Here is a 26533-nt window from a genome sequence, read left to right as displayed (position 1 = left end):
TATCACACAGTTCTTTAATAAGGACTCAAACCATCCTGCAAATATCCCCTAAACCGACGCCCCTTTCAAAATTAAAGTCGTACTTTATCATTACTCATTCGGTTTCGATTGTTATCCTTTTTTCTTCCAATTGCATCGGCTCTTCATCTGTCAGTTCTTGATGAATGGGATGCAAAACCTCTTCAACAGCATCTTCGTCAACTTCCACAAGTCAAACTCGCGTTGTCCTTACTTCGTTCACCACGATCAAAACGCTTAATTATGTCTAGTTTTACCGTAAGTGTAAGACCCTTACGAGCTCTTTCAGGCTTTTCCGATACCATAAAACTCATCTTGCAAACGGCTGCTCACAGGCTCGTGTTTAAGCAATGCCGGCGAGAATGCCGTTCCGAATCGGGGGGAGAGCGGCTGCTCGGGGCGCACTGCCTTTCATCGCGCGCTGATTTTTTTCGCGCGCTGAATTTTTTTTTCGTAACAGTGAAAACACCTTCTGAAAGCGAAAATAGGGTACTAATGTAGGTCTTTCGTAACAGTGAGGTTTCGTAAAACGAACGTTCGAAAAGCGGGGGACACGTGTAATTATGTTTATGAATCTTAACTAAAGGGTTAGTAAAGAATAACAAAAAGAAAGGGGTCCATTCTAATTAAACAGTCATACGTACACAAGTTGGAACTCATCTGGAACTTTTCTGTCACCCAGGCGCTGGGGCCTCGGTCAACGTGAAAGCTCACACCACCCTCCGAACGTCGCTCACAAACCATCTCGAACAAACAGTTCTCCCAGCGGATCGTATGCTACGACCAGTTCTCCCCAGCGTCTTCGCTCTTCATCTCCTCTCTAACCAAAAACATCAAGCCCAACCTTAATGCCTCTTAGCAGAGAAAACCTCCCCTTAATCCGAACATCCTAATTGCATGGCACACATTTCTCCTATCTGTTAATTTCAACAGTAACCAAAGCAAATATGAAAACAAGTAGTTCATAAAGAAGAGCACAAAATGAAATGCCTACAGCACAACAGTAAAAATACGAAACAGGGCATTACACGAGTAAGTACGACTATCTACCTTACTGTCAACGCTACCAATTTAGTGCATCTGCAAAACAATTGTCACTGTTGTTACAAATGTAATGAATGCAGATGCTCTGTCGTTTTAAGCAATTGCACCAATTCGAGGGTCACGTGTAGGGCGATTGAGTAATTTGCTTCATATCGGTGCAAACATTCAGTGTACCTGGGTTGCCATGCGACGGACTGAATCGATTTTGAGCTCACGCAAAATGCTGGAGGAATTCACCAGGTCAGGTAGCATGTATCAAAATGAATAAACAGTTGACGTTTCGGGCTGCGACCCTGTTTCGGGATGGAATAAAAGGGCGCGAAGATGCCACAATGAGTAAGTTGGGAGGAGGGCGAAAAGAACAAGCTAGAAGGTAATAGGTGAAGAAGATGTGTAGGATAGGTGGCTGAAATGTGGCTGGGGTGATAATGGGAAAAAACAAAGAGCTGGAAAAGATGGAATTTCATAGGAGAAAGTGGATCATGGGAGAAACGAAAGTAGGGGGGGACCAGAGAGAGGTGATTAGTAGGTGAGAAGAAGAGTAGGAGGCCAGAGTGGTGAAACGAAAAAGAGGGACGGGGGAGAGGGAAAACACCGGAATACTGAGATATCTGTGTTCATGCCATAAGACTGCAGGGTCCAAAGGCAGAATGTAAGTTTGCAGTTTACACCTCCAACCTGCGAGTGGGCTTATGTGGCAGAAAAGGAGACAATGGGCCGATATTTCGCACTGGGAATGGGGATTGGAATTGAATTGCGGAAATTCTGCTTTTTGTTGTTGGAGCTGAGGTGCTGGCCGAAGCGTTAATTAATTTGAAGAACGGAAGCTTGTAAGGCGTACAGTTCCGGGGTTGTGCTCCCAATGTGTTTTTTTTTCTTCCTTTTTTTTGTTAGTGTTTTTTTTGTTTCAATTAGCAGGGGTTCTTTTTTCCTTCTTTCTTTTTTTCCAGAAAAATAGTTTTAACTTTTTGTTTTTTTTTCTTGTTATTATTGATATATTGTTTAGCTCGGTTAATCAGTTAGTTTATCTCTTATTGTACATATTGATATGTTAACTCGATTACTTTAATGTATTTTTGTTGATTTTCAATAATAATGAATGAAAAGATTTTAAAATGAAATGAAATTAAATTGAAGAAGGCGTCTCGGTTCGAAACATAGACGGTTTGTTCATCTCCATAGATGCTGCCTTTCCCGTTGAATTCCTCCAGCATTTTGTATGTGCCGTGATTGTTGTGATTAATGGTTTGCGTGCGTTCAGTATCTTCGTAAGCCTGGATGTGATATCAGTTTAAGGCTCTTCACTATACTACAGGAGCTTACGAACATATTATTCATATATATATATTTTTTTGAAAGATCGATAAGCGGCAGAATGCCCATAGTGAAAGAGAGCGGCCCAATACAGTATAACATTAGTCTATCATCAAGGTCTATGTAGCCCAGGAATGGACAAGATCAACAATAACCGAGCGGTGAGCCTGAGAGGGCTTTGCAACAACATTCACTGACTTCGCCAATTCATCCTCTTTGAGATTTCACAATTTCATATCAAACTACCTATACCTCACCATAATTGGGATTTTACTTGAATGACATCATGTTTATTTTTACCCCAGCCGTTGGAGGACACGTCAGCCTTGTGTAATATTGAATATTCAGCGTGCTGGAGCGAGTATAAATGAATGAGCGTGGAGATTCATCAGCTCAGAGTTTCTTCAGCGAGATCGCGGGCAGCTGGAAGACAGGCTGAATCTCACACAGAATGCTTGACACATTTTACCCTGTGAGAAAGATACATTACTTGATCATTGCTGTTATCGGTGTTCCCGGTAAGAACATAGGCAAACTAACACTTACAGTTCTATGTGCGCAGTCCTTGGACTCGTTCAGTTACTGACAGCGTTGTGATGCCGGTGTGTCAGTGAATGTGGTGCAGATATTGTAATAAATCACGGTGTTCGTTCAGAAGTTCCTTGCAGTTTAATCCATTGCCTCGGCTGAAAAGAAGAAAAAAATAAAAAAGAAAACAAATGTAAAGTGGAAGCACGAGGAAATCTGCAGATGCTGGGATTTCAAGCAAAACACATCAAAGTTGCTGGTGAACCCAACAGGCCAGGCAGACTGCTCCTCTTCCCAGAGATGCTGCCTGGCCTGCTGCGTTCACCAGAGATGGATACATATTGTGGATTCATGGCAGGCAGCTTTGTTTATCAATGCAAAACCACTGTCAAACTCGATAATCCAGCGCGCTCGGCACCTTTACGGGTTACTTGGTGCTTTTTTACCCGCATCAATAGTTCAACATGCTTTAAATTCAAATTTAAAGGAATTGCGCTGCGTTTGGAAAAATAGTGCTGCAAGTTTGAAGGGAACGTGGTACGCCAAACCCCGGTGAGATTCACTTGTGCGTTAGATCGCGAACCATCGGGATTTTCGAAAATTGAAATGTGTCCGTGTGTGTTTTAGTTTACAAGTGTTTGTTTCCACGCCATACTATCGATGAAGAGGGGATTAGCCAACCCAGAGGTGATTGTTAGATGCCTGACGGCGTACCGTACATGGTCCGCTCTGCAACAAGAAACATCGATCTGTTTAAATAATGCTTCTGTAATTTGGAGCAGGTCAGAAGGACTGTACGATAAAAAAGAAAAGGAACTTCCAGATACGATCTCTTGACATAGTGTGAAGGAACCGTGGCCCAAGTGTAGTTGCAGAATTTAAAAGCAGCGAGCCTAGCTGGGTCCGCGTGGGCGGGTGACAAAGGGGAGTCCAAAAGCAGATGAATGCTTGCGAACAGGGGAAGTAAATCTGCTACGAACTTTGAACATTGTAAATGGACAAAGTCAGAGGCAGTGAGGCGTAGCGACATGCGATGAGGGCCAGAACATCGTGGAAGTTGCCTAGGTATCCAAACGTCACGCATCGGTCGACAAGTGCCCTTGGAGATCAGTTCAAAGCGCCTCCTTGCCAAATCCTGCTCCTATTGCAGTACCTAGTGCCGTACCATTTCTCCCTGCTTGCGCGCATTTGAGGTGTCTGCGAACCCCGATTTACACCTTTCAAACCTTCAGTAATGAGCGCCTGCAAAGTTGGATTGTTGTCTCTTTACAGCTTATCTTAGCACAGAGCGGTGAGACAGCAATTCACTCAGTCTTTCTGCTGTTCCCCCCAGTGAACTTAGTGGCGAATGTGATCCTGTCCCGGGGAAAGTGCGGTCTCTCCACCTGCACCACTCGCTACCTGGTGGCCATGGCAACGGCGGATCTACTGACCATCGTCTTTGCGGTGATATTGTGGCGGGTCAGTTATTATTACTTCCCTGGGCATCACGCCCGTATGCAGTGTGATCGCTGCCCTGGGAGAGGCAGCCACTGACTGTTCTGTCTGGTTCACCGTCACTTTTACATTTGATCGGTTTGTCGCCATCTGTTGCCAGAAGTGGAGAGCAGAGTACTGCACCGGGAAAACTGCGTCTGTGGTTCTGATAACAACCGGCGTCCTGATCTGTTTGAATAATGTGCCCTACTTCTTCATATTGCAGCCTGTGACAGTGATTGACAATATACCCTGGGACTGTTTGCATGTGCCCAGCTACTATACGGATCCCGGGTGGGTGGGATATGACTGTCTTACTACTGTTCTACTGCCAGTACTCCCGTTCATGTTGATACTACTGTTCAACGCTCTGACAGTCAGACACATTTTAGTGACTAGTCGCGACCAAAGGGGCTGAGGGGTCAGAGCAAGGCGGAGAACCGCAGTGACCCGGAGATGGAGAGCAGGAGGAGGTCTGTGATCTTACTTCTCACCATCTCCGGAAGCCTTATCATCCTGTGGTCGGTGAATGTTGCCGAATTCCTTTATAACATAATTGTCGGATTGGATCAAAATAATTACAATGATTCAGAACACATTTTTCAACACACCGGATACATGCTGATGATATTAAGTTGCTGCACAAACACTTTTATTTATGGGGTATTATGAGAGCAGTTCATCAACGCAGCGAAATATCCGCTCACGTCAATTATTCAAATACTTAATGAACAAAATATCTAAGCTCTTCTCGGAGGGGGTTGTGGTGATTTCCATCTTAACACTGCAGAACTGACATCGGAGAACATGGCAACGGGGAGAATAAAACTGGTTTAGAGCCCGAGAGAGGCACAACACAGGAAAATACACATTCACCCCTTCAGCCCGCGACATCCAAACTCAGCCTACCGTTTATGATTATTTCCCCACCATATTCCGGCTCCTGTCACCGCCACACCCCTTTCGGTGATGATAAGCGGGAGAGGATCCGGGGACATTCAAGTCATAATCGGCAAAATTGCATCTCATTTGTTACGTTAGTCTTTTGCATCAGAATGAAATGAAAAAGCAAATCAACAATCTGCAAGAACTTACAGTAAACATCGCACTTGTCCTTCATATTAGATAAACCTGTGATGGAGAAATGGTTAACACCGCAGAGCTCCGGGATTTGGTTCATAATTGTGCAAATTTCCATTGGAGTAACCCAATGCTTACTCTGCTGAATGGAAAAATTCAACATCGCTTCCTGACTTTTTTTCATAAATTTCCATCCGTACAAACTGCACGTTGAATCTCCCCTGTATTCTGCGCAGTACAATCGCATGGTTAACGTTGTTTTATTTTTTTCTCAGTTAAAACTGGTAAAACGTTGTCTATGGACATAGACAAAGAGCTCATTTCTCAACTGCGATGAATATATGGACTATTCCAGCGGTGTTTATTATTGTCCTGCAGCTCCAATTGTTTAATGTTTTTGTTTAGTGACTTTGGGATGATACCAGTCGTGTATATTACAACTGGAACAATTGTTCATGTATCGCAGACTTTCATTTTCCTGTTTCAAGTCAGCATATTTTAGGTGCTTTTCACTTACTGATTTCTACGTGTTGTAATTTGTCGGAATGGCTATACTGTATCTATCAAGTAAAGTGCCTTTGCATGTTTATCCTGTGATATTATATCCGGACGGGGATCGTGTATTGCCCTATCTCTAATAATGGATCGGTCTTAATTTAATTGTAAGACTCCGGCTCTAAAATGGGATCAAGCTTGTATTTACAGTAATCTATAGTATCTTTCATGACTTTGTACCTTAAAACAAGATTTTGATGAATGATGCTTGCCACTTGATGGCGCCTGTGTAAGTAACCAGATTGAAATAAATTGCTGTTGGATACGCTAATGTGTTGGATAGTTTCTCGTTTTAATTGGCAGATTCTGTTTCAGAGCCCGAGAGAGGCACAGCACACGTCGTCTTGAATTTGTTAGTCTTTCAATGTGTATTTTTGTTATTTCTGTGTCAACCGCCTGGTCCTGTATTTACACAAGGAACCACTCAGTTTCTGGGAGGAGGTCTCCAGCTTTGAGGCTGCCGTTGGCCGCTTTCCTCGTTTGCTCAGATCGTGGGGATCTCATCCGCGGACGATTATGCTCATCTATTGGCTAGCTCTTTCTTCTATAGCAGTGTTTCCCAACCTATTTTAGCCCGAGTGCCGTGAGTCAGGGTGAACTGTCGAGCACCCTAGCTGCTAATGTATGCATCCCCAATAACACCTGCTAGGTTGATAAGGTCGGACGAGATTGCCGAGTGTCAGAGTCGTTGTGACGACGAATGTTCACTGCCTGCGGTGCTCTGCTTCTTCCTGTGTCCCAGCGCCTCCTCTTTTTCTGGAAGTGTCTGCTCTACTAACGGTCAGTCAGGTCTGGTGCCGCAAGTTAGAGGCGGCTTACCACCCCACCAAGAATCTTGAACGCCCCCCGGCGAGTGTTATTTGTTCCTAAAGCCGTCTTAGGACACGTAACCGCCCCCAGAGGGAATAACTGTTCTACTGTGACACTTTCATCTTTCTGGGTTGACCTTACATTTCTGTTCAGAATAGCACATGATCGCAACATGTTGAATCCTGTTTTCGTTGATGCAAATACATCCTTAGAAAAGTTACTGTGAGTGGGACAGAGGGAATGGAACTCCCTCAACATCTTGCTACCTCCTCTCTCCATAGTGCGCCCACCGTATGTCACTCCTTTTCTCCCTACCCTTCACCCTCCTCACTCCTCAAAACACCTTCCTCTGTCTCTCTCCTCCATCTTCTCTTACTCTACCTTTCCTCCTCTCTGCTCTTACCCTAATACACCCTCTCCCACTTCCTCACCTCCCTCTCATACTCCACTCACCCCAACTTTCTCTCACTCTCACTTCTCTTCTCCCTTTTCTGTCTTCAAACCGCACCGCGCACCCCGACACTGGATCTCGGCCCAAGTTCACTCCAGGATAGCATACCGTCCTTTTTGATGTGCGATTGTGACAGCAACAAGATAAGTAGCCTGGGTAACATCGGAATTTACTGGCATTTGGAGTTGGATGAAGCACAGGAAGGAGAGAAAGATTAGATTAGACTATGGGGACACACAGTCCTCTTTTATTGTCATTTAGTAATGCCCTTGCATTAAGAAATGATACAATGTTCCATCAGTGTGATATCACAGAAACACAAAACAGACCAAGACTGAAAAACTGACAAAAACACATAATTATAACATATAGTTACAATAGTGCAAGCAATACCGAAATTTGATAGAGAACAGACCATGGGCATTGTAAAAAAAAGTCTCAAAGTTTCTCGAAAGTCCCATCATCTCACGCAGACGGTAGAAGGAAGAAAACTCTCCCTGCCATGAGCTTCCAGTGCCGCAAACTTGCCGATGCAGCATCCTGGAAGCACCCGGCCACAGTCCGACTCTGAGTCTATCCGAAAACTTCGAGCCTCCGACCAGCCCTCTGACACCGAGCACAGAGCACCATCTCTGCTGAGCACTTCAACCCCAACCCCGGCCGCCAGTAACAGGCAAAGCTGAGGATTTTGTCCTTCCCCTCCGGAGATTCTCGATCACACAGTAGCAGCAACAGCGAACCGGGCATTTCAGAAGTTACTCCAGATGTTCCTCTGTGCTTCTCACATCTGTCTCCATCAAATCAGAATTGTGCACGGCCCCTACTTACAAATACAGGTATCATACACCGGAGAGGCTGCGTGCTGCGTTGCACCCCCATCTTCTCCTCCACCAGAGAGATAGAGGAAGAGGGAGAAGTAAAGAAGGGAAAGTGGGAGAGAGAGGGGGAGGGAGAGAGAGAGTGGAGGAGGGAAAGAGAGACAGAGGGAGAACAGGCTGAGTGGTGGTAGTGAAAGTGAGGGAGGGAGAAACTGAGTTACAGAAATAAGAGGCTGTTGGAGTGTTAGCGAGACAGACTGAGGAGAGATGGGAGGGAAGTAGCGGAGGCGAGAAACAGAGGGGAGCGAGACGGTGGCGACAACCAGTGAGGGGAGAGAATGGCGGGAAATGAGATGGATGTGGGAGAGAAGTAAACGGGAGCGAGTGAGGGGACAGAAAGAGGTGCGGGAGAGAATGACGGAGGAGAGAGATTGGAGGGAATAGAGATGGGGAAATAAACCGGGATAGAAACCAGGGATTGAGGCGGGGGAGATAAACGAGGAAAAGGGACGGGCTCTTTGACATCTCTGCTGATCAGTGAGAGAGAAACAGACAAGGATCGAAAAGGGCTGCTCATTTTAAATGGAGACGTATGGAAATTTCTGAAATTCTAAATCTTCCATGTAAATTCCTTTAGGATCAGTGAAGTGTCTATCTATCTGAGAGCAGGCGGGTGGCTGGGTACATTGAGGTGGAGATAGAGGGGGATGGGAACAGACGCATAGATCAGACACGGCCGTGTTGAATAAACATAATATCATAAGACTTCCTCCTCCTCTCTCTTCTGAATTGATTTCCCTGTAGTCTGAGGGTGTACTCCCAGTCCTGGGCTCTGCATTATGGGAAACGTCCTCTCCACATCCTCTCTATCTTGGCTTCTCAGTATTCAGGAATCCCCCCCCCCCCCAGCCCCATTATTCTATACTCCAGCGGGAACAGGCACAGAGACATCAAACACCATGAGCTGTGGTCTTGTTAAGCAGCATCAGGTGCAATACCTTGTTAAAGACCATCTGAAAATCCAAACAAACAACACCCACTGCCTTTCTCATTTCACCAAAGAATTCCAACAGATTTGTCTGAGAAGACTTCTCCTGAGGAAAACCACGCTGACTTTGGCCGTACAGGGGAGGATTTAAAAGAACTGTCATGGAACAGAATCACTGGCAGGGTCCAGCCGGCCTGAGCTGACTCGCTACTGCAGGGGTCCCCAACCTTTTTTGCACTGCGGACCATTTCATATTGACAATACTCTTGCGGACCGGCTGACCCGGGGCTGGGGGCGGTGGGTAGGGTTGCCAATGGACAAGAGTAGAGCCAAATACATTGTTTACAGAGACTACAACGACCATGAAGCCTTGCGTGGGCACCAGAGCGTGTGCGTGCTTTGCGCATGCGTGTACCTGCCGATTTTTCTACAGATCGTTTTTGGCGATTCTGTTCGGGGGGGGGGGAGGAAGGTGTTAATCACGACCAGAATATAGGTGATAAGTGGCTACTACACTCAATTTTGTTTCTAAAAGCGTTTATCTAACGAATTTAATATTACACACACAGCGCATATTTTCCTCGCATGAATATAGCGATAAGTCAATTACTGTATCAGGGAAGGACAGGGGAGCTTGAAGTAAGTGTTGAACGAACTTCCAGTAGAAGTGGTACAGGCAGGTTCAATATAATTTAAAGAAAAATTGGATAGGTATATGGACAGGAAAGGAAGGGACTAGGTCGGTGGTCCATGGTTGGTGGGACTAGGTGAGAGTAGCGTTCGGCACGGACTAGAAGGGCAGAGATGGCCTGTTTCCATGCTGTAATTGTTATATGGTTATATAAATCAATAGCATCATAACATTTTAAGTAACATTTGGATATTAAACACACTGCACATATCTTCCCCGTATGAACATATAAATCATTGCAACACACCAATATCACTGAATCAGTGGGAGCCCTGGGCTGAATGCTTGTTTCCCTGCAACCAGGTGGTCCCATCGAGGGGTGATGGGACACAGCGATACTCGAACGGGGTTCCTTATGTCCAGTCCATTACGCAATTTGGTTTTCATTACATTCATTGCAGAGATATGTTGGAAATGGGAGCAACATTTTCAGTGCTTTCGTGGCTTTCTCAGGATATTTAGCCTTGACTTTGATCCAGAACGCTGGCAGAGATGTTATGTCAAACATACTTTGCAGCCCATCGTCATTTGCAAGCTCGAGGAGTTGATCTCCTTCCCGCGCTGACATGGATGACGCGCGGGTAATGACCTCGCGTGCGTTCAAGCTCAACAGTGCGTGACAGGGAATGAGGAAAGGTGCTGACTCATATCGCCAAATCATATCGTTTCCTCGCGGCCCGGTAGCGCATACTTTGTGGCCTGGTGGCTAGGGACTGCTGCTCGACTGTACACTAGGTGTGTTATAAATTTACTAAGTACCAGAGACAAGAGTTTAAAATAGAACTGACTGATTTGTCTCAGATCCAGAATATTAAAACTCCAGTCCCATTAAAGGTGAATATGCAGCAGAAGAAACTCCTCCCATGCCCAGTGACCAGGGTGCAGAACTGGGTGTGGTGAGCAGCAGCAATAATTGCAGAGTTCAGCACCGACAGTCACTCTCGAAATTGCATTCAGCAATGGTGATGGACAAATATCCAGCATGCAGCTTATTGAAACTTTCTCCCCAGTGTGGATCCCGTAGGGTGTCATAAGGATAGATAACTTTACCACATTCACAGCCGGTGAACAGCCTTTCCCCAGTGTGAACTCAATGATGCACATTTGGTTGATTTGGCTGAGAGAATCTCTTCCCAAAGTCTGAGCAGGTGATCAGCCTCTACCCAGTATGAACTGACTGGTGTCTCTGTAGTTGACTTGACCAAGTGAATCCCTTCCCACATACTGAGCAGGAGAACGGCCTCTCTCCAGTGTGAACTCGCTGATGTACCTTCAGTTGAGATGACTGAGTGAATCCCCTCCCGCAATTTGAGCAGGTGAACGGCCTCTCTCCAGTGTGAACTCGCTGATGTGCCTTCAGGTGGGATGAGCAAGTGAATCTCTTTCCACAGTCTGAGCAAGTGAACGGCCGCTCCCCAGTGTGAACTGACCAGTGTGCTTGCAGGTGGGATAACTGGATGAATCCTTTCCCACAGTCTGAGCAGGTGAACGGCCTCTCTCCCGTGTGAATTCGCTGATGTTCCTTCAGTTTAGATGAGCAAGTGAATCCCTTCCCACAGTCCGAGCAGGTGAACGGCCACTCCCCAGTGTGAACTGACCAGTGTGCTTGTAGGTAGGATGACCGAGTGAATCCCTTCCCGCAGTCTGAGCAGGTGAACGGCCTCTCTCCAGTGTGAACACTCTGATGGTCCTTCAGTTTAGATGACTGAGTGAATCCCTTCCCACACATTGAGCAGGTGAATGGCCACTCCCCAGTGTGAACTGAATTGTGTAGCAGTAGTTGGGATGACCGAGTGAATCCCTTCCCACAGTCTGAGCAGGTGAATGGCCTCTCCCCAGTGTGAATTCGCTGATGTACCTTCAGTTTAGATGAGCAAGTGAATCCTTTCGGACAGTCTGAGCAGGTGAATGCCCTCTCCCCAGTGTGAACTGACTTGTGTACCAGTAGTTCAGATGACTGAGCAAATCCCTTCCCGCAGTCTGAGCAAGTGAATAGCTTCTCCCCGGTGTGAACTCGCTGATGTACCTTCAGTTTAGATGAGCAAGTGAATCCCTTCCCACAGTCTGAGCAGGTGAATGGCCTCTCTCCAGTGTGAATTCGCTGATGTACCTTCAGTTTAGATGAGCAAGTGAATCCTTTCCCACAGTCTGAGCAGGTGAATGCCCTCTCCCCAGTGTGAACTGACTTGTGTATCAGTAGTTCAGATGACTGAGCAAATCCCTTCCCGCAGTCTGAGCAGGTGAATAGCTTCTCCCCGGTGTGAAGTCGCTGATGTACCTTCAGTTGAGATGAGCAAGTGAATCCCTTCCCACAGTCCGAGCAGGTGAACGGCCTCTCCCCGTTGTGAACTCGTTGGTGAGCCATTAGGCCAGATGACCGAGTGAATCCTTTACCACAAGTTCAGCAGATGACCAGCCTCTGCTCAGTATGAACTGACTCATGTGTCCACAGGTGGGTAGACTGACTGAGTCCCTTCTCACACACAGAACAGGTGAATTTGCTGATGCACCTTCAGTTGAAATGACCGAGTGAATCCATTCCCACTGTCTGAGCAGATGAACGGCCTCTCCCCTGTGTAAAATGACGGGCATGCCAGTCGGTCAGATGACAATCCCTCCCCACAGTCTGAGCAGGAAGGATGATCGAGTGTATCCCTTGCTCCTCTTCTTAAGTATCTGGACAGAGACAGCAAAACTGGCGTGTTGTGTCTGAGATTCACGTAGACAAATTCCTTGACATTTTTAACCTGTAAAAAGATTTACAAAATCCATCAATGGGTGTAGGACAACATTTCAGAAGAGATCACTTGAGTTGTCAAGGTGTGATCTGGCATCACACTGTTACAGTGAGATTCAACCCAAGGTGGAGAGAGAAATCATCTTCTAACTGGGCACAGTGCTGGTATCTGGAATGACCATCAAATTCTCTGATGCTCTTCCTGTCTCTATAAGAATGGGGCATTTCTGCCATCTCCAATCTGTGACCTGGCTCAGTTTGACTCTCTCCATTGGTATTATTCCTTGTTCTCGTTGAGCTGCATGGGTGCCTGGCCCCACAGTAACTGAAACACTCACACAAATAGCCAGCAGTGCATTCCACGCACCCACCACTCTCTGTGTAAAATAACTTACCCCTGACATCCCCTGGATATCTATTTCCAAGCACCTTAAAGCGATACCCCCTGGTGTCCACACGATCAATGCCCCTCATCATCTTGTGCACCTAAAAAAGGCTCTAAACATCAACAAGGAAATTATACATTGCTTTGAGGATTTGCCAGAAGTACTGTATACAAAATTATGAGTGTATAGATCGGGCAAATGCAAGCAGCTGTTTCCACTGAGGTTGGGTGGGATGACGACCAGAGGTCATGGGTAAGTGGGGAAGGTGAAAATTTAATGGGAACATTTGGAAAAGCTCTTTACTGAAATGGTTGTGAAAGTGTGGAATGAGATGTCAGCACAAGTGGTGAATATGAGCTCAGTTTCACCATTTAAAGGAAGTTTGGATGGGAGCCTGGATGGTAGGGGTAAGGAGGGCGATAGTGCCGGTGCAAGTGGTCGCATAAGACAGCTTAAATATTTTCTTCAGCATTGACTAGATGGGCCAACTAACCTGTATCTGTACTGAACTTCTCCATGTTACTATGACAGAGAGGCTGGTCAAAACTTGTTTGGAAGGGAAAAGGTAGGAGTGACAACAGAGCAGCAATGGCTGGAGTTTCTGGGAGCAATTTGGGAGCTGAGTAATCAATACATCCCAAAGAAGTTGAAGCATTGAAAAGGCAGGAGGACACAGCCGTGGCTGAAATGAGAAGCCAAAGCCAACATAAAAGCCAAAGAGAGGGCAAACAAAAGAGCAAAAATTATCGGGAAGCTTTTAGAAACCAACAGAAGACAACTAAAAAAAAAGTCAGATGAGCTCAGGGCGTGGAATTATGATATTGTAGTCATTAATGAGTCTTGGTTGCACCCAACAGTCTGAGGCATTTGGAGGAATAAAATGTCCGGGGCCTCAATATCTTTTGAAAACCAAGGTACCCTGCACCAGTTACCTTTCAGCTTTTATTTTGGCAGGCACATACAAACTTGACACCCTCAAAATTCCACTTCTGAAGGCTTCCCACTTACCAAGTACTCCTTTGCCAGAAAACAGCTTGCCCCAAACCACCCTTGTCAGATCCTTTCTGATACCATTAAAATTGACTTTTCTCCAATTCAGAATCTCAACCCATGGCCCAGACCTCTCTTTTTTCATATTTACTTTGAATCTCATGGCATTATGATCACTATTTTCTGTCACCAGCCCTGGAATATTTCCGAACAGATTATTGCACACTTCTACGTCCGAAATTCTACGTACTGATTAAGGGCACATTTGACAAATTCTACCCCATCCAGTCCTTTTACAGTATGGGAGTCCAGGTCAATATATAGAAAGTTAAAATCACTTACTGAATCAACCTTTGTTTCTTGGCATGATTTGTGATCTCTCTACAAACTTGTTCCTCTAAATCCCTCAGACTGTTGGGTGCAACCAAGTCCCAATAATGGCTACAATATCATAATTCCCTGTCTTGAGCTCATCTGGATTTCCTACGATGCTTCTTGCATTGTGATATACACAGCTCAGCACATTCATCACACCATGCTCAACCATTTGATTGCTGACTCTATCTGAGGTCTGAACAACATCCGACTGCTGTCAAGAAAACAACCTCTCGCTCATTGTCACAAAAACAAAGGAGCTGTTTGTGGATGACAGGAGGAATGGAGACAGGCTAACCCCTATTGACATCAATGGATCGGGGGTTGAGAGGGTGAACAGCGTTAAGTTCCTCGGCATAAACATCTCCAAGAATATCACATGGCCTGTACATACTGGCTGTGTTGAGAAAAAAGCACAAAAACACCTCTTTCACCTCAGACGGTTGAAGAAGTTTGGGATGGGGCCCCAAATCCTAAGAACTTTCCATTGGAACACAACTGCAAGCATCCTGACTGGCTGCATCACTGCCTGGTATGGGAACTGTACTTCCCTTAAACGCGGGAACCTGCAGAGAGTGGTGCGGACAGCCCAGCACATCTGTCAATGTGAACTTCCCACTATTCAGGACATTTACAGAGACGTGTGTAAAAAGGGCCCAAAGGATATTGGAGACCCAATTTACCACAACCACAAACTGTTCCCACTGCTACCATCCAGGAAACATACCCATCGTACCCCCCACCTTACCAGGGGCCAAGTGCACCCAGTGCTCCTGAACCCCAATCCTCCCAGTACTCAGATACGGTGGCCGCTCGGGTAAAACAGTGGCGGCAGGGAAGGGGAGGCTCTCTATGCCCTGAGATCCAGAAAGGGAATACCGAGGATTATTCCGAGCAGGGAGGGAAGAATACAATAAAACCCCAGAGTTAATGGCTCCACAATGACAATTGCCCACCCGAATGCTACCCAATCCACGAGCAGGAGGAAGGATAGTCCTCAGTGATTCCTGTGTATGCACCCTGGAAGCCTCAGTCAGAGTACTGCAAGTTGCTGGAATCCAAATTCCGTTTATGATTGCTACAGGGAGAACCACAACCACTCTCGGTCAGGAAATAGTATCAGAAAAGGGATTCCAGCTATCAAACACAACAATCACTCTGTCTGCGTTTGAAGGCACGGAGCATACATATTCACGTGCCCAGCCACTGCAGGTGGAAATCCAGGGGAACCAGAGTGAGGTTTCATTTACAGTCACCACCAGTCTGGGGTGTAATCTAGCAGGGAGAGACTTGCTGTCTGTTGGAAGTCGAGATTCTATGCACAGGCGAGGGTATCACCCAGGGACTAGCTAACAACCGACACCTTTTCCAATTTCCAATGCCCCAGTGGTGGGCACTTAATCTGGAATCCACTGCATTTGAACCCCTTCTGTCAGCGGTCGACCTCCTTGTGACCCCGTGCTATGACCCTACGGGGTGCTGAACTGAGGAGGCCAATATTATGCACCCTTCGAGGGACAGAAGTTCCCAGTCTCGGTGATTGGAGAGGTTAAAGGAAGAGAGGGCAGTGCATTACTGGCCGAAGTTCCGGATTTCCTTTGGCGACAGACAGGACTGGTTGTTCCCCATACCACCATTAGGTTTTGCCCTAGGTTCAAGCCAAAGAGCCTAGGACTCTTTGTCTACACCTGACAAAACAAACCTCCAGCACCGAGGGAAATCAGCAAGACCTGGCCACGGGCCAACTCCGATAATGGAAGGAGTCAGAGGTGAAGGGGGGACATCTGGTAAGACATCCTTTTAATACTGACCGAACCCAGGATGCTGTACCCCATCTATGGGCAATTTCAGGCCATGAAGTTGGCCACACCAACTGCCCTCCCCCCCGCCCCCGTCCGGATCACCGTGAAAGAAGGACAGACTGTGCCATCCATTCCACAATACCCCCTCAAGGCCGAGGCAATGTTTTATGAGGATGGAAGCTCTTTTGTGGATCCAACAGAGAAACAATGTTCTGGCTATGCGATAGTGACGGACAGTGAAGTAATTGAGCAGTCCTCTTTTGAAACAGTTGTCTCCGCCCAGAAAGCTGAGCTGTTTCACTCGTGCCTGTATCCTAGCAACAGACTAAAGTGCAAACGTTTACACAGACTGCCGTTATACATTTGAAATTGTACATGACTACGGGGCTCTCTGGGAAAATGGGGGTTCCTGACTTCTTCTGGCCACCCCATTAGTAATGCTATCTTTGTAAACAACTTACTCACTGCTCTACAGCTACCTCGAGTTTTGGCCATTATTAAATGTGCAGCCCACACCCTCATGTCCGACCAGGTCACTAAAGGCAATGCTTTAGCAGGTAAGACAGTGAAAAGTGTGTCACAGTCCTCAGTAGTTGTCGTCCCCTCGGGTTCCCGTCAAACAACCTTCCGTGACTGAAGCAGAACGGGTTTGCCAGACATGCGGGAGGTACATACTTTTCAGGGGGACGCCTCTGAGGAGGAGCACAAACTGTGGTCCCAGATGGGGTGCCAGAAAGACCCCAACCCAGATTTTTGGATCACCCCAGTGGGACAGGTTTGTGTTCCGACACAGTTTTTAATGAATATTGGTTGATTATATACATAATTATACACACCTGGGAAAGGAGGGAATGGTTGGTAACCTGTATCCTGAACATCAGGTACGACTCCCTTGCTAGGTGGACCTTTTTCGTGTCTACAAGTTGATTTTATTGAATTGCCCAGAGTACATTGCAATAGATACTGCTTAGTTATTACAGATGAGTCTAGTAGATGGATTGAAGCTATTCCAAACACCAATAATACTGCCAAAAAATAATCTGCAGATGCTGGGGTCAAAGCAACACTCACAACACGCTGGAGGAACTCAGCAGGTCGGGCAGCATCCGTGGAAAAGATCGGTCGACGTTTCGGGCCGGAACCCTTCGTCAGGACGTTTCGGGCCGGAACGTCGACCGATCTTTTCCACGGATGCTGCCCAACCTGCTGAGTTCCTCCAGTGTGTTGTGACTGTTACCAATAATAATACTATGACTGTTGGGAAGGTATTATTATGGAAAATAATTCCCAGGTACGGCCTGCCAGAGATGCTGAGATCTGACAATGGCCCACACTTTGTGGCGAAAGTAAACGAAGAGATATATATCAAACTAGTTATCAAGCAATAATTCCACTATGTACACCACCCACGGGCAGCTGGCATAGTGGAGAGAGCCAATGGCACTCTGAAGAGTAAATTGGCCAAACTAACAGCAGAGACTGGACTCACTTGGTTGAAGGTCTTACCGTTAGCCCTATTCCACATGAGGGTTACCCCTCAGGGGAAAACAGGGCTGTCACCAGCTGAAATCATTTATGGACGGCCCATGAGGATACACTGGGGACCAAGACCTGGTGTACCATTGCTCCCAGAAAGTCTTCCAGCAAAATTGGATATGCATTGTGACAAAATACCAAGTTATCAGAAGATTGATGCCGATAAGAAGGACAATGGGGGGAACATTCAGGAATGTTAATGGGGGATGAGAGAGATTAACAAAAAGGAGACACAGTTCCGAGTATTGTCAAGACGGTTGCTTTGAACCTGAAACTGTTTGAAGTTTGATGGATAGGCGATACCCCAGCAGGGGGATAAAAGGAACAGGTTCGCTAAGGCAAAGGACACCACGACACGACGAGACAACGAGAACCTGGAAGTGCGTTGTGCCCCCACAAGTTGGTGATAGTTTTGGAGGTCTGGTCACGGGACCAGCCAGAGACGCACAGGGTGGAAAGGTAGGAGTCGGCGGGAACCTGGTGTGTGTGTCCACCCTTGCCTGGGTGCCGGATTCACCGCAGAGGAACGATCGTATCTGGAATGGAGGGGTCACAGTTGGTGACCTCAGAAGACATTACAAAGGGCTCGCCCGAAAGCTAACTGCGAGGAATACCGAAGGTCTGTTTGGAATCCGATTTGAATATTCATTCGCTTTCGCTCTCTCTCTCCTCCACAACAGCGATTACTGCGAACTGAACTGAACTAAATTGAACTGAACTTTGCATCACTTGAAACTGATCATTTACCCCTAGACTGCGATAGAGCTTGATTGATCCTATTATCCTAGTTCTGTGTACATGTGTGTTTTATCATTGCTAAACTGTTGCATTTATATCCTTTTGATTAGAGTACTGTGTTGCTTATTTCTTTAATAAAACTTCCTCAGTTCCAGTAATCCAGACTCCAACTGAGTGGTCCACTTCTGCTGGTTTGGCAACCCAGTTACGGGGTACGTAACAGCATTCTCTAGGGGAAGAGATGGGGAAATACAGATGCCAACTAACCAAAATTTTCCAAGCATTACATTCACAGGTACGACAGGCTTGCAAGGAAGAGAACTACCCCGCAGAGAGGAGTGACTATCCCACCATAGAACCTGGGGATTTTGTCCTGATCAAGAACTGGGATCGAGGGAAACTCGGACCTCAGTGGAGAGGACCGTATCAGGTGTTACTGACCACTCCCACGGCTGTGAAACTGAAGGGGCAATCTCGGTGGATACATCGAACATCGAACAGACGACAAACATGTTCCTGAAGAAGCTGAGTAGAAGGACTCTCTCGGACAAAAGGAAAATGTATTGGCTGATAGTGGTGTTTGTCTTCATGTCTTTGAGAGGGCTCACCCCAGCATCCGGGGGCCCCCGTGTTAACTCTCTGTCTCTCTGTCACACGTATGCCAAACAGGTAGAACTAGGGGCCTGCTGGGTTTGTGTCAAAATTCCACAGCGTGGTAAATCTATGATTCCAATGTCAGTAATCCCGCTCAACCAGAGTGAGGAACTCTCAGCCTGGGCTTTCTTAAACAACACCCGGGGAAGAGGGGTGAGGAGCTATGTTCCAGTCAGAGATGACTGTGGCTGTCAGTGTTTTGAAGGATGGTATCTCAGGCCCCCACCAAACGGAACTTCCTATACTGGGAAACATGCATCCTGGCCATACTTGCAGGTGCCCAGCAGAGGAGAGGAATAACTGAGACTGAGCGATTTTGGATGATCACTTTTCTCTCCTATGGAGTAGCCAGGAATTCACGAGAGATAATCAATCTGGCTGCAGCACTTGAGGAGCTGGCCACAATACTGCAGGGGCCCTGACAGAAACACAGGCCCAAGTAACAGAAATATCCACTGAAATGTTTGCAATCCGGCAAACAATCCTACAGAGTCGTATGGCTTCAGATTTTATCCCAGCTGAGAAAGGGGGAACCTGTGCTATTATTGACACAGAATGCTGCACCTATATCCCTGATGAGTCTACTAACATTACATCTCTCTCTGACCACACTGCCAAGGAGACTGCAGCATTAAGAAAGTTGGACAGGATTTACATGGGTTCACCGAAGGGTCAAAATGATGGTCTTCGAAGGCCTGTTCAGTCATATGTGGAGCATGATATTGCATTATGGCCTAATAATTCTACATGTCATTGTTATAATTACTGTTGTGCGCTGTTATTACCCACTGATATGTCAATGCTGTACTCGGTTGCTTTCTCTGTGAAAAATTACTGCTTTGTTGATCATGTAATGATCAAAAGGAGGGAATGATAAATTATGTAAAAGGATTAACACATCGTTAAACAATAGCAGCCTGTTTTTCTGAAAGAAACTGCTGATGATCAACAGATGTGCTAAGCCATGCTGAGCCATATTTCTTCTTGAGGGTAGCTAGCTAGGGTTTCAGGATGCTATCTCATTGTGCACTCATGTGTAGAGATAGGACAGCTTCAGTCTGTTCTGCATGTGTAAGACATTATGACTATTTTGTAATTTGTCTTTAGCAAATAACTTTGGCTCCAGCCTGTCTTGTGTGGGGGGTATCTGGACGGATATATCTGTGGTGTAAGGGGAATTGTTAGTCAGTTAGTGGATTGGGCAGGAACAGTCATGGACTGTTCCTGTTTGAGCGAATAACTGAATAGCCCCGGGTGCTTGGAATAAAGAGTTTGTACTTATACGATCACTGAGTGGCTTTATCCGGATTCGACTTCCACAGAATGGGCGTGGTTTTAAAGGGCTGGGCTGCTGGAAGCACATTACCAGACCTGGAGTGATTGCAACTGGGTCTGACAGAGGCATAACTGGTTCTTCTGGCAACATTCAGTCTCACCCCAACTATTTCCTACCTTCCTTTGTACAAGTATGCAATGTCTAAAGGACCAGTGTTTGAGTAAATGAGACTCACCAAACTTTCCCCTGACTGAATCACTGGATTCTCTGAGTCAGATGGGTTCTCTCCAGTTGATGCTCTCAACCCTCGGGCTGGTTCACTTGTTGCTGTTCCCTCGTCTTCAGTCGTGGTTTGCTTCCAGTTGGGGTTTTTCTTCCAATAAATCTCTCACCGCAGGTCTAACTTTAACGTGAAAGATAATGAAGCACAATAACAATAAAAAGGAGAAAAAAACATTTCTGCTTAATGTTACTAAGAACAAAACTCACTGAAATTTAAACATTGAAGGCAGATATAATGATCTCAGTGAACAATCTATTATTGTCCCTCACACATCACAAAACGATGTGGGATAAGAACAACCCATCATTCAGTCACGGTAAGACATAAGTCACAGGAACAGAATTAAGTGATTCGATCCATCTGGTCTGCCTCACCACTCAACCATGGCTGATTTTTATTCCAACACCATATTCCTGCCTTCCTCCTGTAACCCCGAAGTTACTTAGCAATCATGAATATATTAATCTCTGTCAAAAATACACCCAAATGGCAGCCTCAACCAAAATCTGTGGCAACAAATCCCACAGATCCGACATCTTTTGGCCAAAAAATTTTTCTCATCTCAGTTTTAAAGGGAAGCATCTTTATTCTGAGACTGTGCTGTCAGATCACAGACTCTCCGTCTAATGGAAACATCCTCTCCATGTCCACTGTATCCAGGCTTTTCAGCTTTCAAGAGGTTTACTTGACCATACATCTCTCCACCACCCCAACCGTCCCTCCGAACCCCATCGAGCACAGGCCCAGAACCATGAAATTCTCCTCATACATAATGCCGATCATTCCTGAGATTATTCTTGTAAACCTTGTTTGCAACAACTGTACAAACACATTTCCAGGAATAATAGACAAATTGGTATCAGGATAATTTACAAGGAAATGTTGTGCTTTCTTTACTGTACTACTGTTACATACCTTGTGGGTATCTTGTGACTGTCTTATGACCATGATGTAATGGAGTATCTTGTGAGCATGATGTAATTGCGTTGTGATGGTGGGGTCATGTAATTTTCCCGCCAGTGTGAGGTCATGTGATGACCTGTTCCAACAGGTATACATGGGGAAACCCCTGTTGTTACGGAGTTAGTTCGTCAGTTTTGGTTCGTCAGTTACTCCGTCAGTTAATTTTGCTGCGTAATCGTCTCATGATGCAGTTTTCGTTTCAAAGCGAAGTTTTACGTTCTATTTTAAGGTAAAACCGTTGTGCTGGCAGTTTCGCCAATTGCTGCCAGGTTTTGTCTGTTTACCTTTGCAGTTTAGTGTCGGAGAGTGAAGACCTTTACCAAACTACAGGAACCCGAAGAATTGAGTAAAGGTGGTGTCGTTTGGCGGTTCCATAAAAGATCAACCTTATTGAATCTTCGTTCAGAATTAGTGATCTGCATCTGAGATAACCCCTGCAAGCTCAGGAAAGGTTTGTGCAGTGTTCACCATCCAGAAAAAGGTCAGTTCCTTTAAGCCGTTTTATTTCCTTTGTCATAAATCCTTTGGACAGAATCAGCAGAAACGTCACGTCTTTGAAGAAATCCGTTTCCAGAGAAGTCTCTCCTTATTGACTGTGTAAATCACTTGGACTTTCAAATTTACCACTTTAAGACTGTGTTCGAATTTACCACTTTAAGAAATGTTCCAGAGTTTGGCTGTTCGTTAAATTGCCATATAGCAGTTAACTTCCGGTTAAGTTAATCGTTTGTTTACTTTTCACTATTGTCGAGCAGAGTTTATTAAATGTTTAAGTTTGTTTATAAAACCTGACTCAATTCTATATTCATAGTTGCCGACCACATAACACTACGATCACAAAACAAGCCATTTCCATTTCCAAGTGAAACCAGGTTTATTTCAGTCCAGGGTGAATATAATAAAAAGAAACTGGGATTACCAGAAACACTCAGCAAGTAAGGAATAGCTTTGGGGACAGGAACACACTTTACAATTCAGGTTAATAACGTTTCATCAGAATGACTTCAAACATTTTCAGTTTTTAGTGCCAATCTCCAGCAACTTGAGATTCTGTCTGATTTCCACCGAGTGACAGACAGGGGGGGATTTCCAAACACAGTTTGAACACCAAACTCATGGGTCTATTTCTACTGCTGTAAACATGGAATAGTCCATTTACTCATAGCCTCTCCTCAGATTAGCAGTCATTGCTTCCAAAGGAACTCCAGAAATAAACATCTGGTCCCAGACCAGAAATACTCGCTCAACACCTCATAAACCCAAGCAGCTCGATCCCCGGGTCCATTTTACCTGGAGCAAAAACTGTGATATCCCAGGATCCAACCTCACACAGCTGAACCTGCCACTCACTGACCCTGAAAATCTCACACATCACCCCCGCAACTCAGACTGGGTAGTGCAATCTGGGATTTCCCCACAACCAATGTCCAGCTGCTTGAAATTTCTGCTTCAATGCAGAAGGACGACCGTCCAGCCCCATCTGTAGAAGCACTAACCAAAGTCAAAACCAAAACAGTGACAGTTCCATATGCCTGGAATGTAGATCACAGGACTCACCCAGTACTCTTTGCTGCCAGGAAAATGCTGCAGTGTGTCAGACAGTCACAGTTCAAAAACCAACACCTCCACACTAATGCACAACACAACTGGTACCTGATGACCCTCTGGCATTCCAGCTAACAAAAACTGATTCTGGAAATAACTCAGCAAGGCCAAAGGTGCAAAAGAACACTTCACAATAACAACAAGGGTTAGAAGATTGCTGATATATAACATTGAGGAGGTGGGACACAGGGTGGACAGAGGTTGACCCAGATGGTTGATGTATATCACTGAAGCAGGGCAGTGGGGTGGGGTGAGGAGACTGGACAGAGGTTGACCCAGATGGTTGATGTATATCACTGAAGCAGGGCAGTGGGGGGGGGGGTGAGGAGACTGGACAGAGGTTGACCCAGATGGTTGATGTATATCGCTGAAGCAGGGCAGTGGGGTGGGGTGAGGAGACTGGACAGAGGTTGACCCAGATGGTTGATGTATATCACTGAAGCAGGGCAGTGGGGTGGGGTGAGGAGACTGGACAGAGGTTGACCCAGATGGTTGATGTATATCGCTGAAGCAGGGCAGTGGGGTGGGGTGAGGAGACTGGACAGAGGTTGACCCAGATGGTTGATGTATATCACTGAAGCAGGGCAGTGGGAGGGGTGTTAGGAGACTGGACAGAGTTTGACCCAGATGGTTGATGTATATCGCTGAAGCAGGGCAGTGGGGTGGGGTGAGGAGACTGGACAGAGGTTGACCCAGATGGTTGATGTATATCACTGAAGCAGGGCAGTGGGGTGGGGTGAGGAGACTGGACAGAGGTTGACCCAGATGGTTGATGTATATCGCTGAAGCAGGGCAGTGGGGTGGGGTGAGGAGACTGGACAGAGGTTGACCCAGATGGTTGATGTACATCACTGAAGCAGGGCAGTGGGGTGGGGTGAGGAGACTGGACAGAGGTTGAACAAGATGGTTGATGTATATCACTGAAGCAGGGCAGTGGGTGGGGTGAGGAGACTGGACAGAGGTTGACCCAGATGGTTGATGTATATCACTGAAGCAGGACAGTGGGGTGGGGTGAGGAGACTGGACAGAGGTTGAACAAGATGGTTGATGTATATCGCTGAAGCAGGGCAGTGGGTGGGGTGAGGAGACTGGACAGAGGTTGACCCAGATGGTTGATGTATATCGCTGAAGCAGGGCAGTGGGGTGGGGTGAGGAGACTGGACAGAGGTTGACCCAGATGGTTGATGTATATCACTGAAGCAGGGCAGTGCGGTGGGGTGAGGAGACTGGACAGAGGTTGAACAAGATGGGCAGGGATGAGCACATGGAACCAGGTGGGAGAAGGGATCAAAGACAATCACTGATGGTCCTCCAGCAATACACAGATACTGAATTAATAGTACATACTACTGTATAACAGATCCTAAAATGACAAAGTTAGAGCAAACAACAAGAACGTTGCCATATATACTTTGATCCTCACCAAATTTTTGTCAACACACCATAGAAAGCTTCTCATCCGGACACTTCACACGTTTCCATGGTAACTGCTCTGCCCGTGACTGTGATGAACTCCAGAGACCTTTGGATACTGATCAGCACATCACAGAAACCATTCTCCCCCCTAGACTTCCCAGTCCCTCGGTAAAGCAGGCAGTGAAATGAAAGATCCCCACAACCTGGGACGTTCTCCTTTCTCACCCACCCCAATCGGGGAGAAGACAACAGCCGAAAGCTCAGGGACAAATGTGAGGAGCCTCAGGAAGCGAGGCGAGTTGGGGGAAGTTAACGGGACTCAGTGGCCAACATTAGATTTCCCCAACACAACATAGAGGAAACGTAGAACATAGAATAGTACAGCACATTACAGGCCCTTCGGCCCACAATGTTGTGCCGACCCTCAAACCCTGCCTCCCATATAACCCCCCACCTTAAATTCCTCCATATACCTGTCCAGTAGTCTCTTAAGCTTCACTGGTGTATCTGCCTCCACCACTGACTCAGGCACTGCATTCCACACACCAACCACTCTCTGAGTAAAAATCCTTCCTCTAATATCCCCCTTGAACTTCCCACCCGTTACCTTAAAGCCATGTCCTCTTGTATTGTGCAATGGTGCCCTGGCTATCCACTCTATCTATTCCTCTTATTATCTTGTACATCTCTATCATGTCTCCTTTCATCCTCCTTCTTTCCAAAGAGTAAAGCCCTAGCTCCCTTAATCTCCGATCACAATCCATACTCTCTAAACTAGGCAGCATCATGGTAAATCTCCTCTGTACCCTTTCCAATGCTTCCACATCCTTCCAATAGTGAGGCGACCAGAAATGGACACAGTACTCCAAGTGTGGCCTAACCAGAGTTTTATAGAGCTGCATCATTACATTGCAACTCTTAAACTCTATCCCTTGACTTATGAAAGCTAACATCCCATAAGCTTTCTTAACTACCCTATCTACCTGTGAGGCAACTTTCAGGGATGTGTGGACATTACCCCGAGATCCCTCTGCTCCTCCACACTACCAAGTATCCTGCCATTTACTTTGTACTCTCCCTTGGAGTTTGTCCTTCCAGAGTGTTCCACCTCACACTTCTCCGGGTTGAACTCCATCTGCCACTTCTCAGCCCACTTCTGCATCCTATCAATGTCTCTCTGCAATCTTTGACAATCCTCTATACTATCTACAACACCACCAACCTTTGTGTTGCCGGCAAACTTGCCAACCCACCCTTCTACCCCCACATCCATGTCATTAATAAAAATCATGAAAAGTAGAGATCCCTGAACAGATCCTTGTGGGACACCACTAGTCACAATCCTCCAATCTGAATGTACTCCCTCCACCACGACCCTCTGCCTTCTGCAGGCAAGCCAATTCTGAATCCACCTGGCCAAACTTCCCTGCATCCCATGCCTTCTAACCTTCTGAATAAGCCTACCGTGTGGAACCTTGTCAAATGCCTTACTAAATTCCATGTAGATCACATCCACTGCACTACCCTCATCTATATGCCTTGACACCTCCTCAAAGAACTCTATCAGGCTTATTAGACACGATCTACACTTCCACCTGACTAGATTTTCCACCTCACTTGTCACCCATGGTTCCTTCACCCTACCATTCTTTATCTTCCTCACTGGGACAGATTTATTCCTAACATCCTGCAAGAGATCTCTAAACATCGACCACATGTCCATAGTACATTTCTCTGCAAAAACATCATCCCAATTCCCACCCGCAGGTGTGAGCTTTATAGCCCTTCCCCAATTAAAAATTTTCCTGTCCTCTTTGATTCTATCCTTTTTCATGATAATGCGAAATGCAAGGGAGCAGTGGTCACTGTCCCCCAGATGCTCACCCACTGAGAGATCTGTGACCTGACCTGGTTCATTACCTAATACTAGATCTAGTATGGCATTCACACTGGTCGGCCTGTCCACATACCGTGACAGGAATCCGTCCTGGACACACTT

At 46.1% G+C, this 26533-nt stretch overlaps 2 protein-coding genes across 3 annotated transcripts in view; both read right to left on the bottom strand.

The window, feature by feature from the left end:
* The window catches only part of LOC134342078 (zinc finger protein 850-like), a 76903-nt gene extending 73864 nt beyond the window's left edge, over window positions 1-3039 (bottom strand). Inside the window, exons 1-3 of the mRNA XM_063040024.1 lie at window positions 2923-3039; window positions 2677-2846; window positions 663-838 (exon numbers count right to left, since the gene is read on the bottom strand). The gene's annotated coding sequence lies outside the window, so the exon portion shown is untranslated. The remainder of the gene's footprint in view (window positions 1-662; window positions 839-2676; window positions 2847-2922) is intronic.
* Window positions 1-26533, bottom strand: part of LOC134342073 (zinc finger protein 229-like) — a 170156-nt gene that overhangs the window by 143053 nt on the left and 570 nt on the right. Inside the window, exons 1-3 of one of the 2 annotated variants that reach the window (XM_063040009.1) lie at window positions 24542-24861; window positions 20503-20670; window positions 7511-12520 (exon numbers count right to left, since the gene is read on the bottom strand). In XM_063040009.1, the coding sequence (XP_062896079.1) occupies window positions 10933-12138 (1206 nt within the window). In that variant the 5' untranslated portion in view covers window positions 12139-12520; window positions 20503-20670; window positions 24542-24861 and the 3' untranslated portion in view covers window positions 7511-10932. Of the gene's footprint in view, window positions 1-7510; window positions 12521-20502; window positions 20671-24541; window positions 24862-26533 lie in introns of those variants that run through there. The other variant, XR_010016939.1, reaches the window with a different exon arrangement.

This window comes from Mobula hypostoma, unplaced genomic scaffold (assembly GCF_963921235.1).
Source record: "Mobula hypostoma unplaced genomic scaffold, sMobHyp1.1 scaffold_51, whole genome shotgun sequence".
Lineage (NCBI taxonomy): Eukaryota > Metazoa > Chordata > Chondrichthyes > Myliobatiformes > Myliobatidae > Mobula > Mobula hypostoma.
This window is presented reverse-complemented; position numbering and strand designations above follow the sequence as displayed.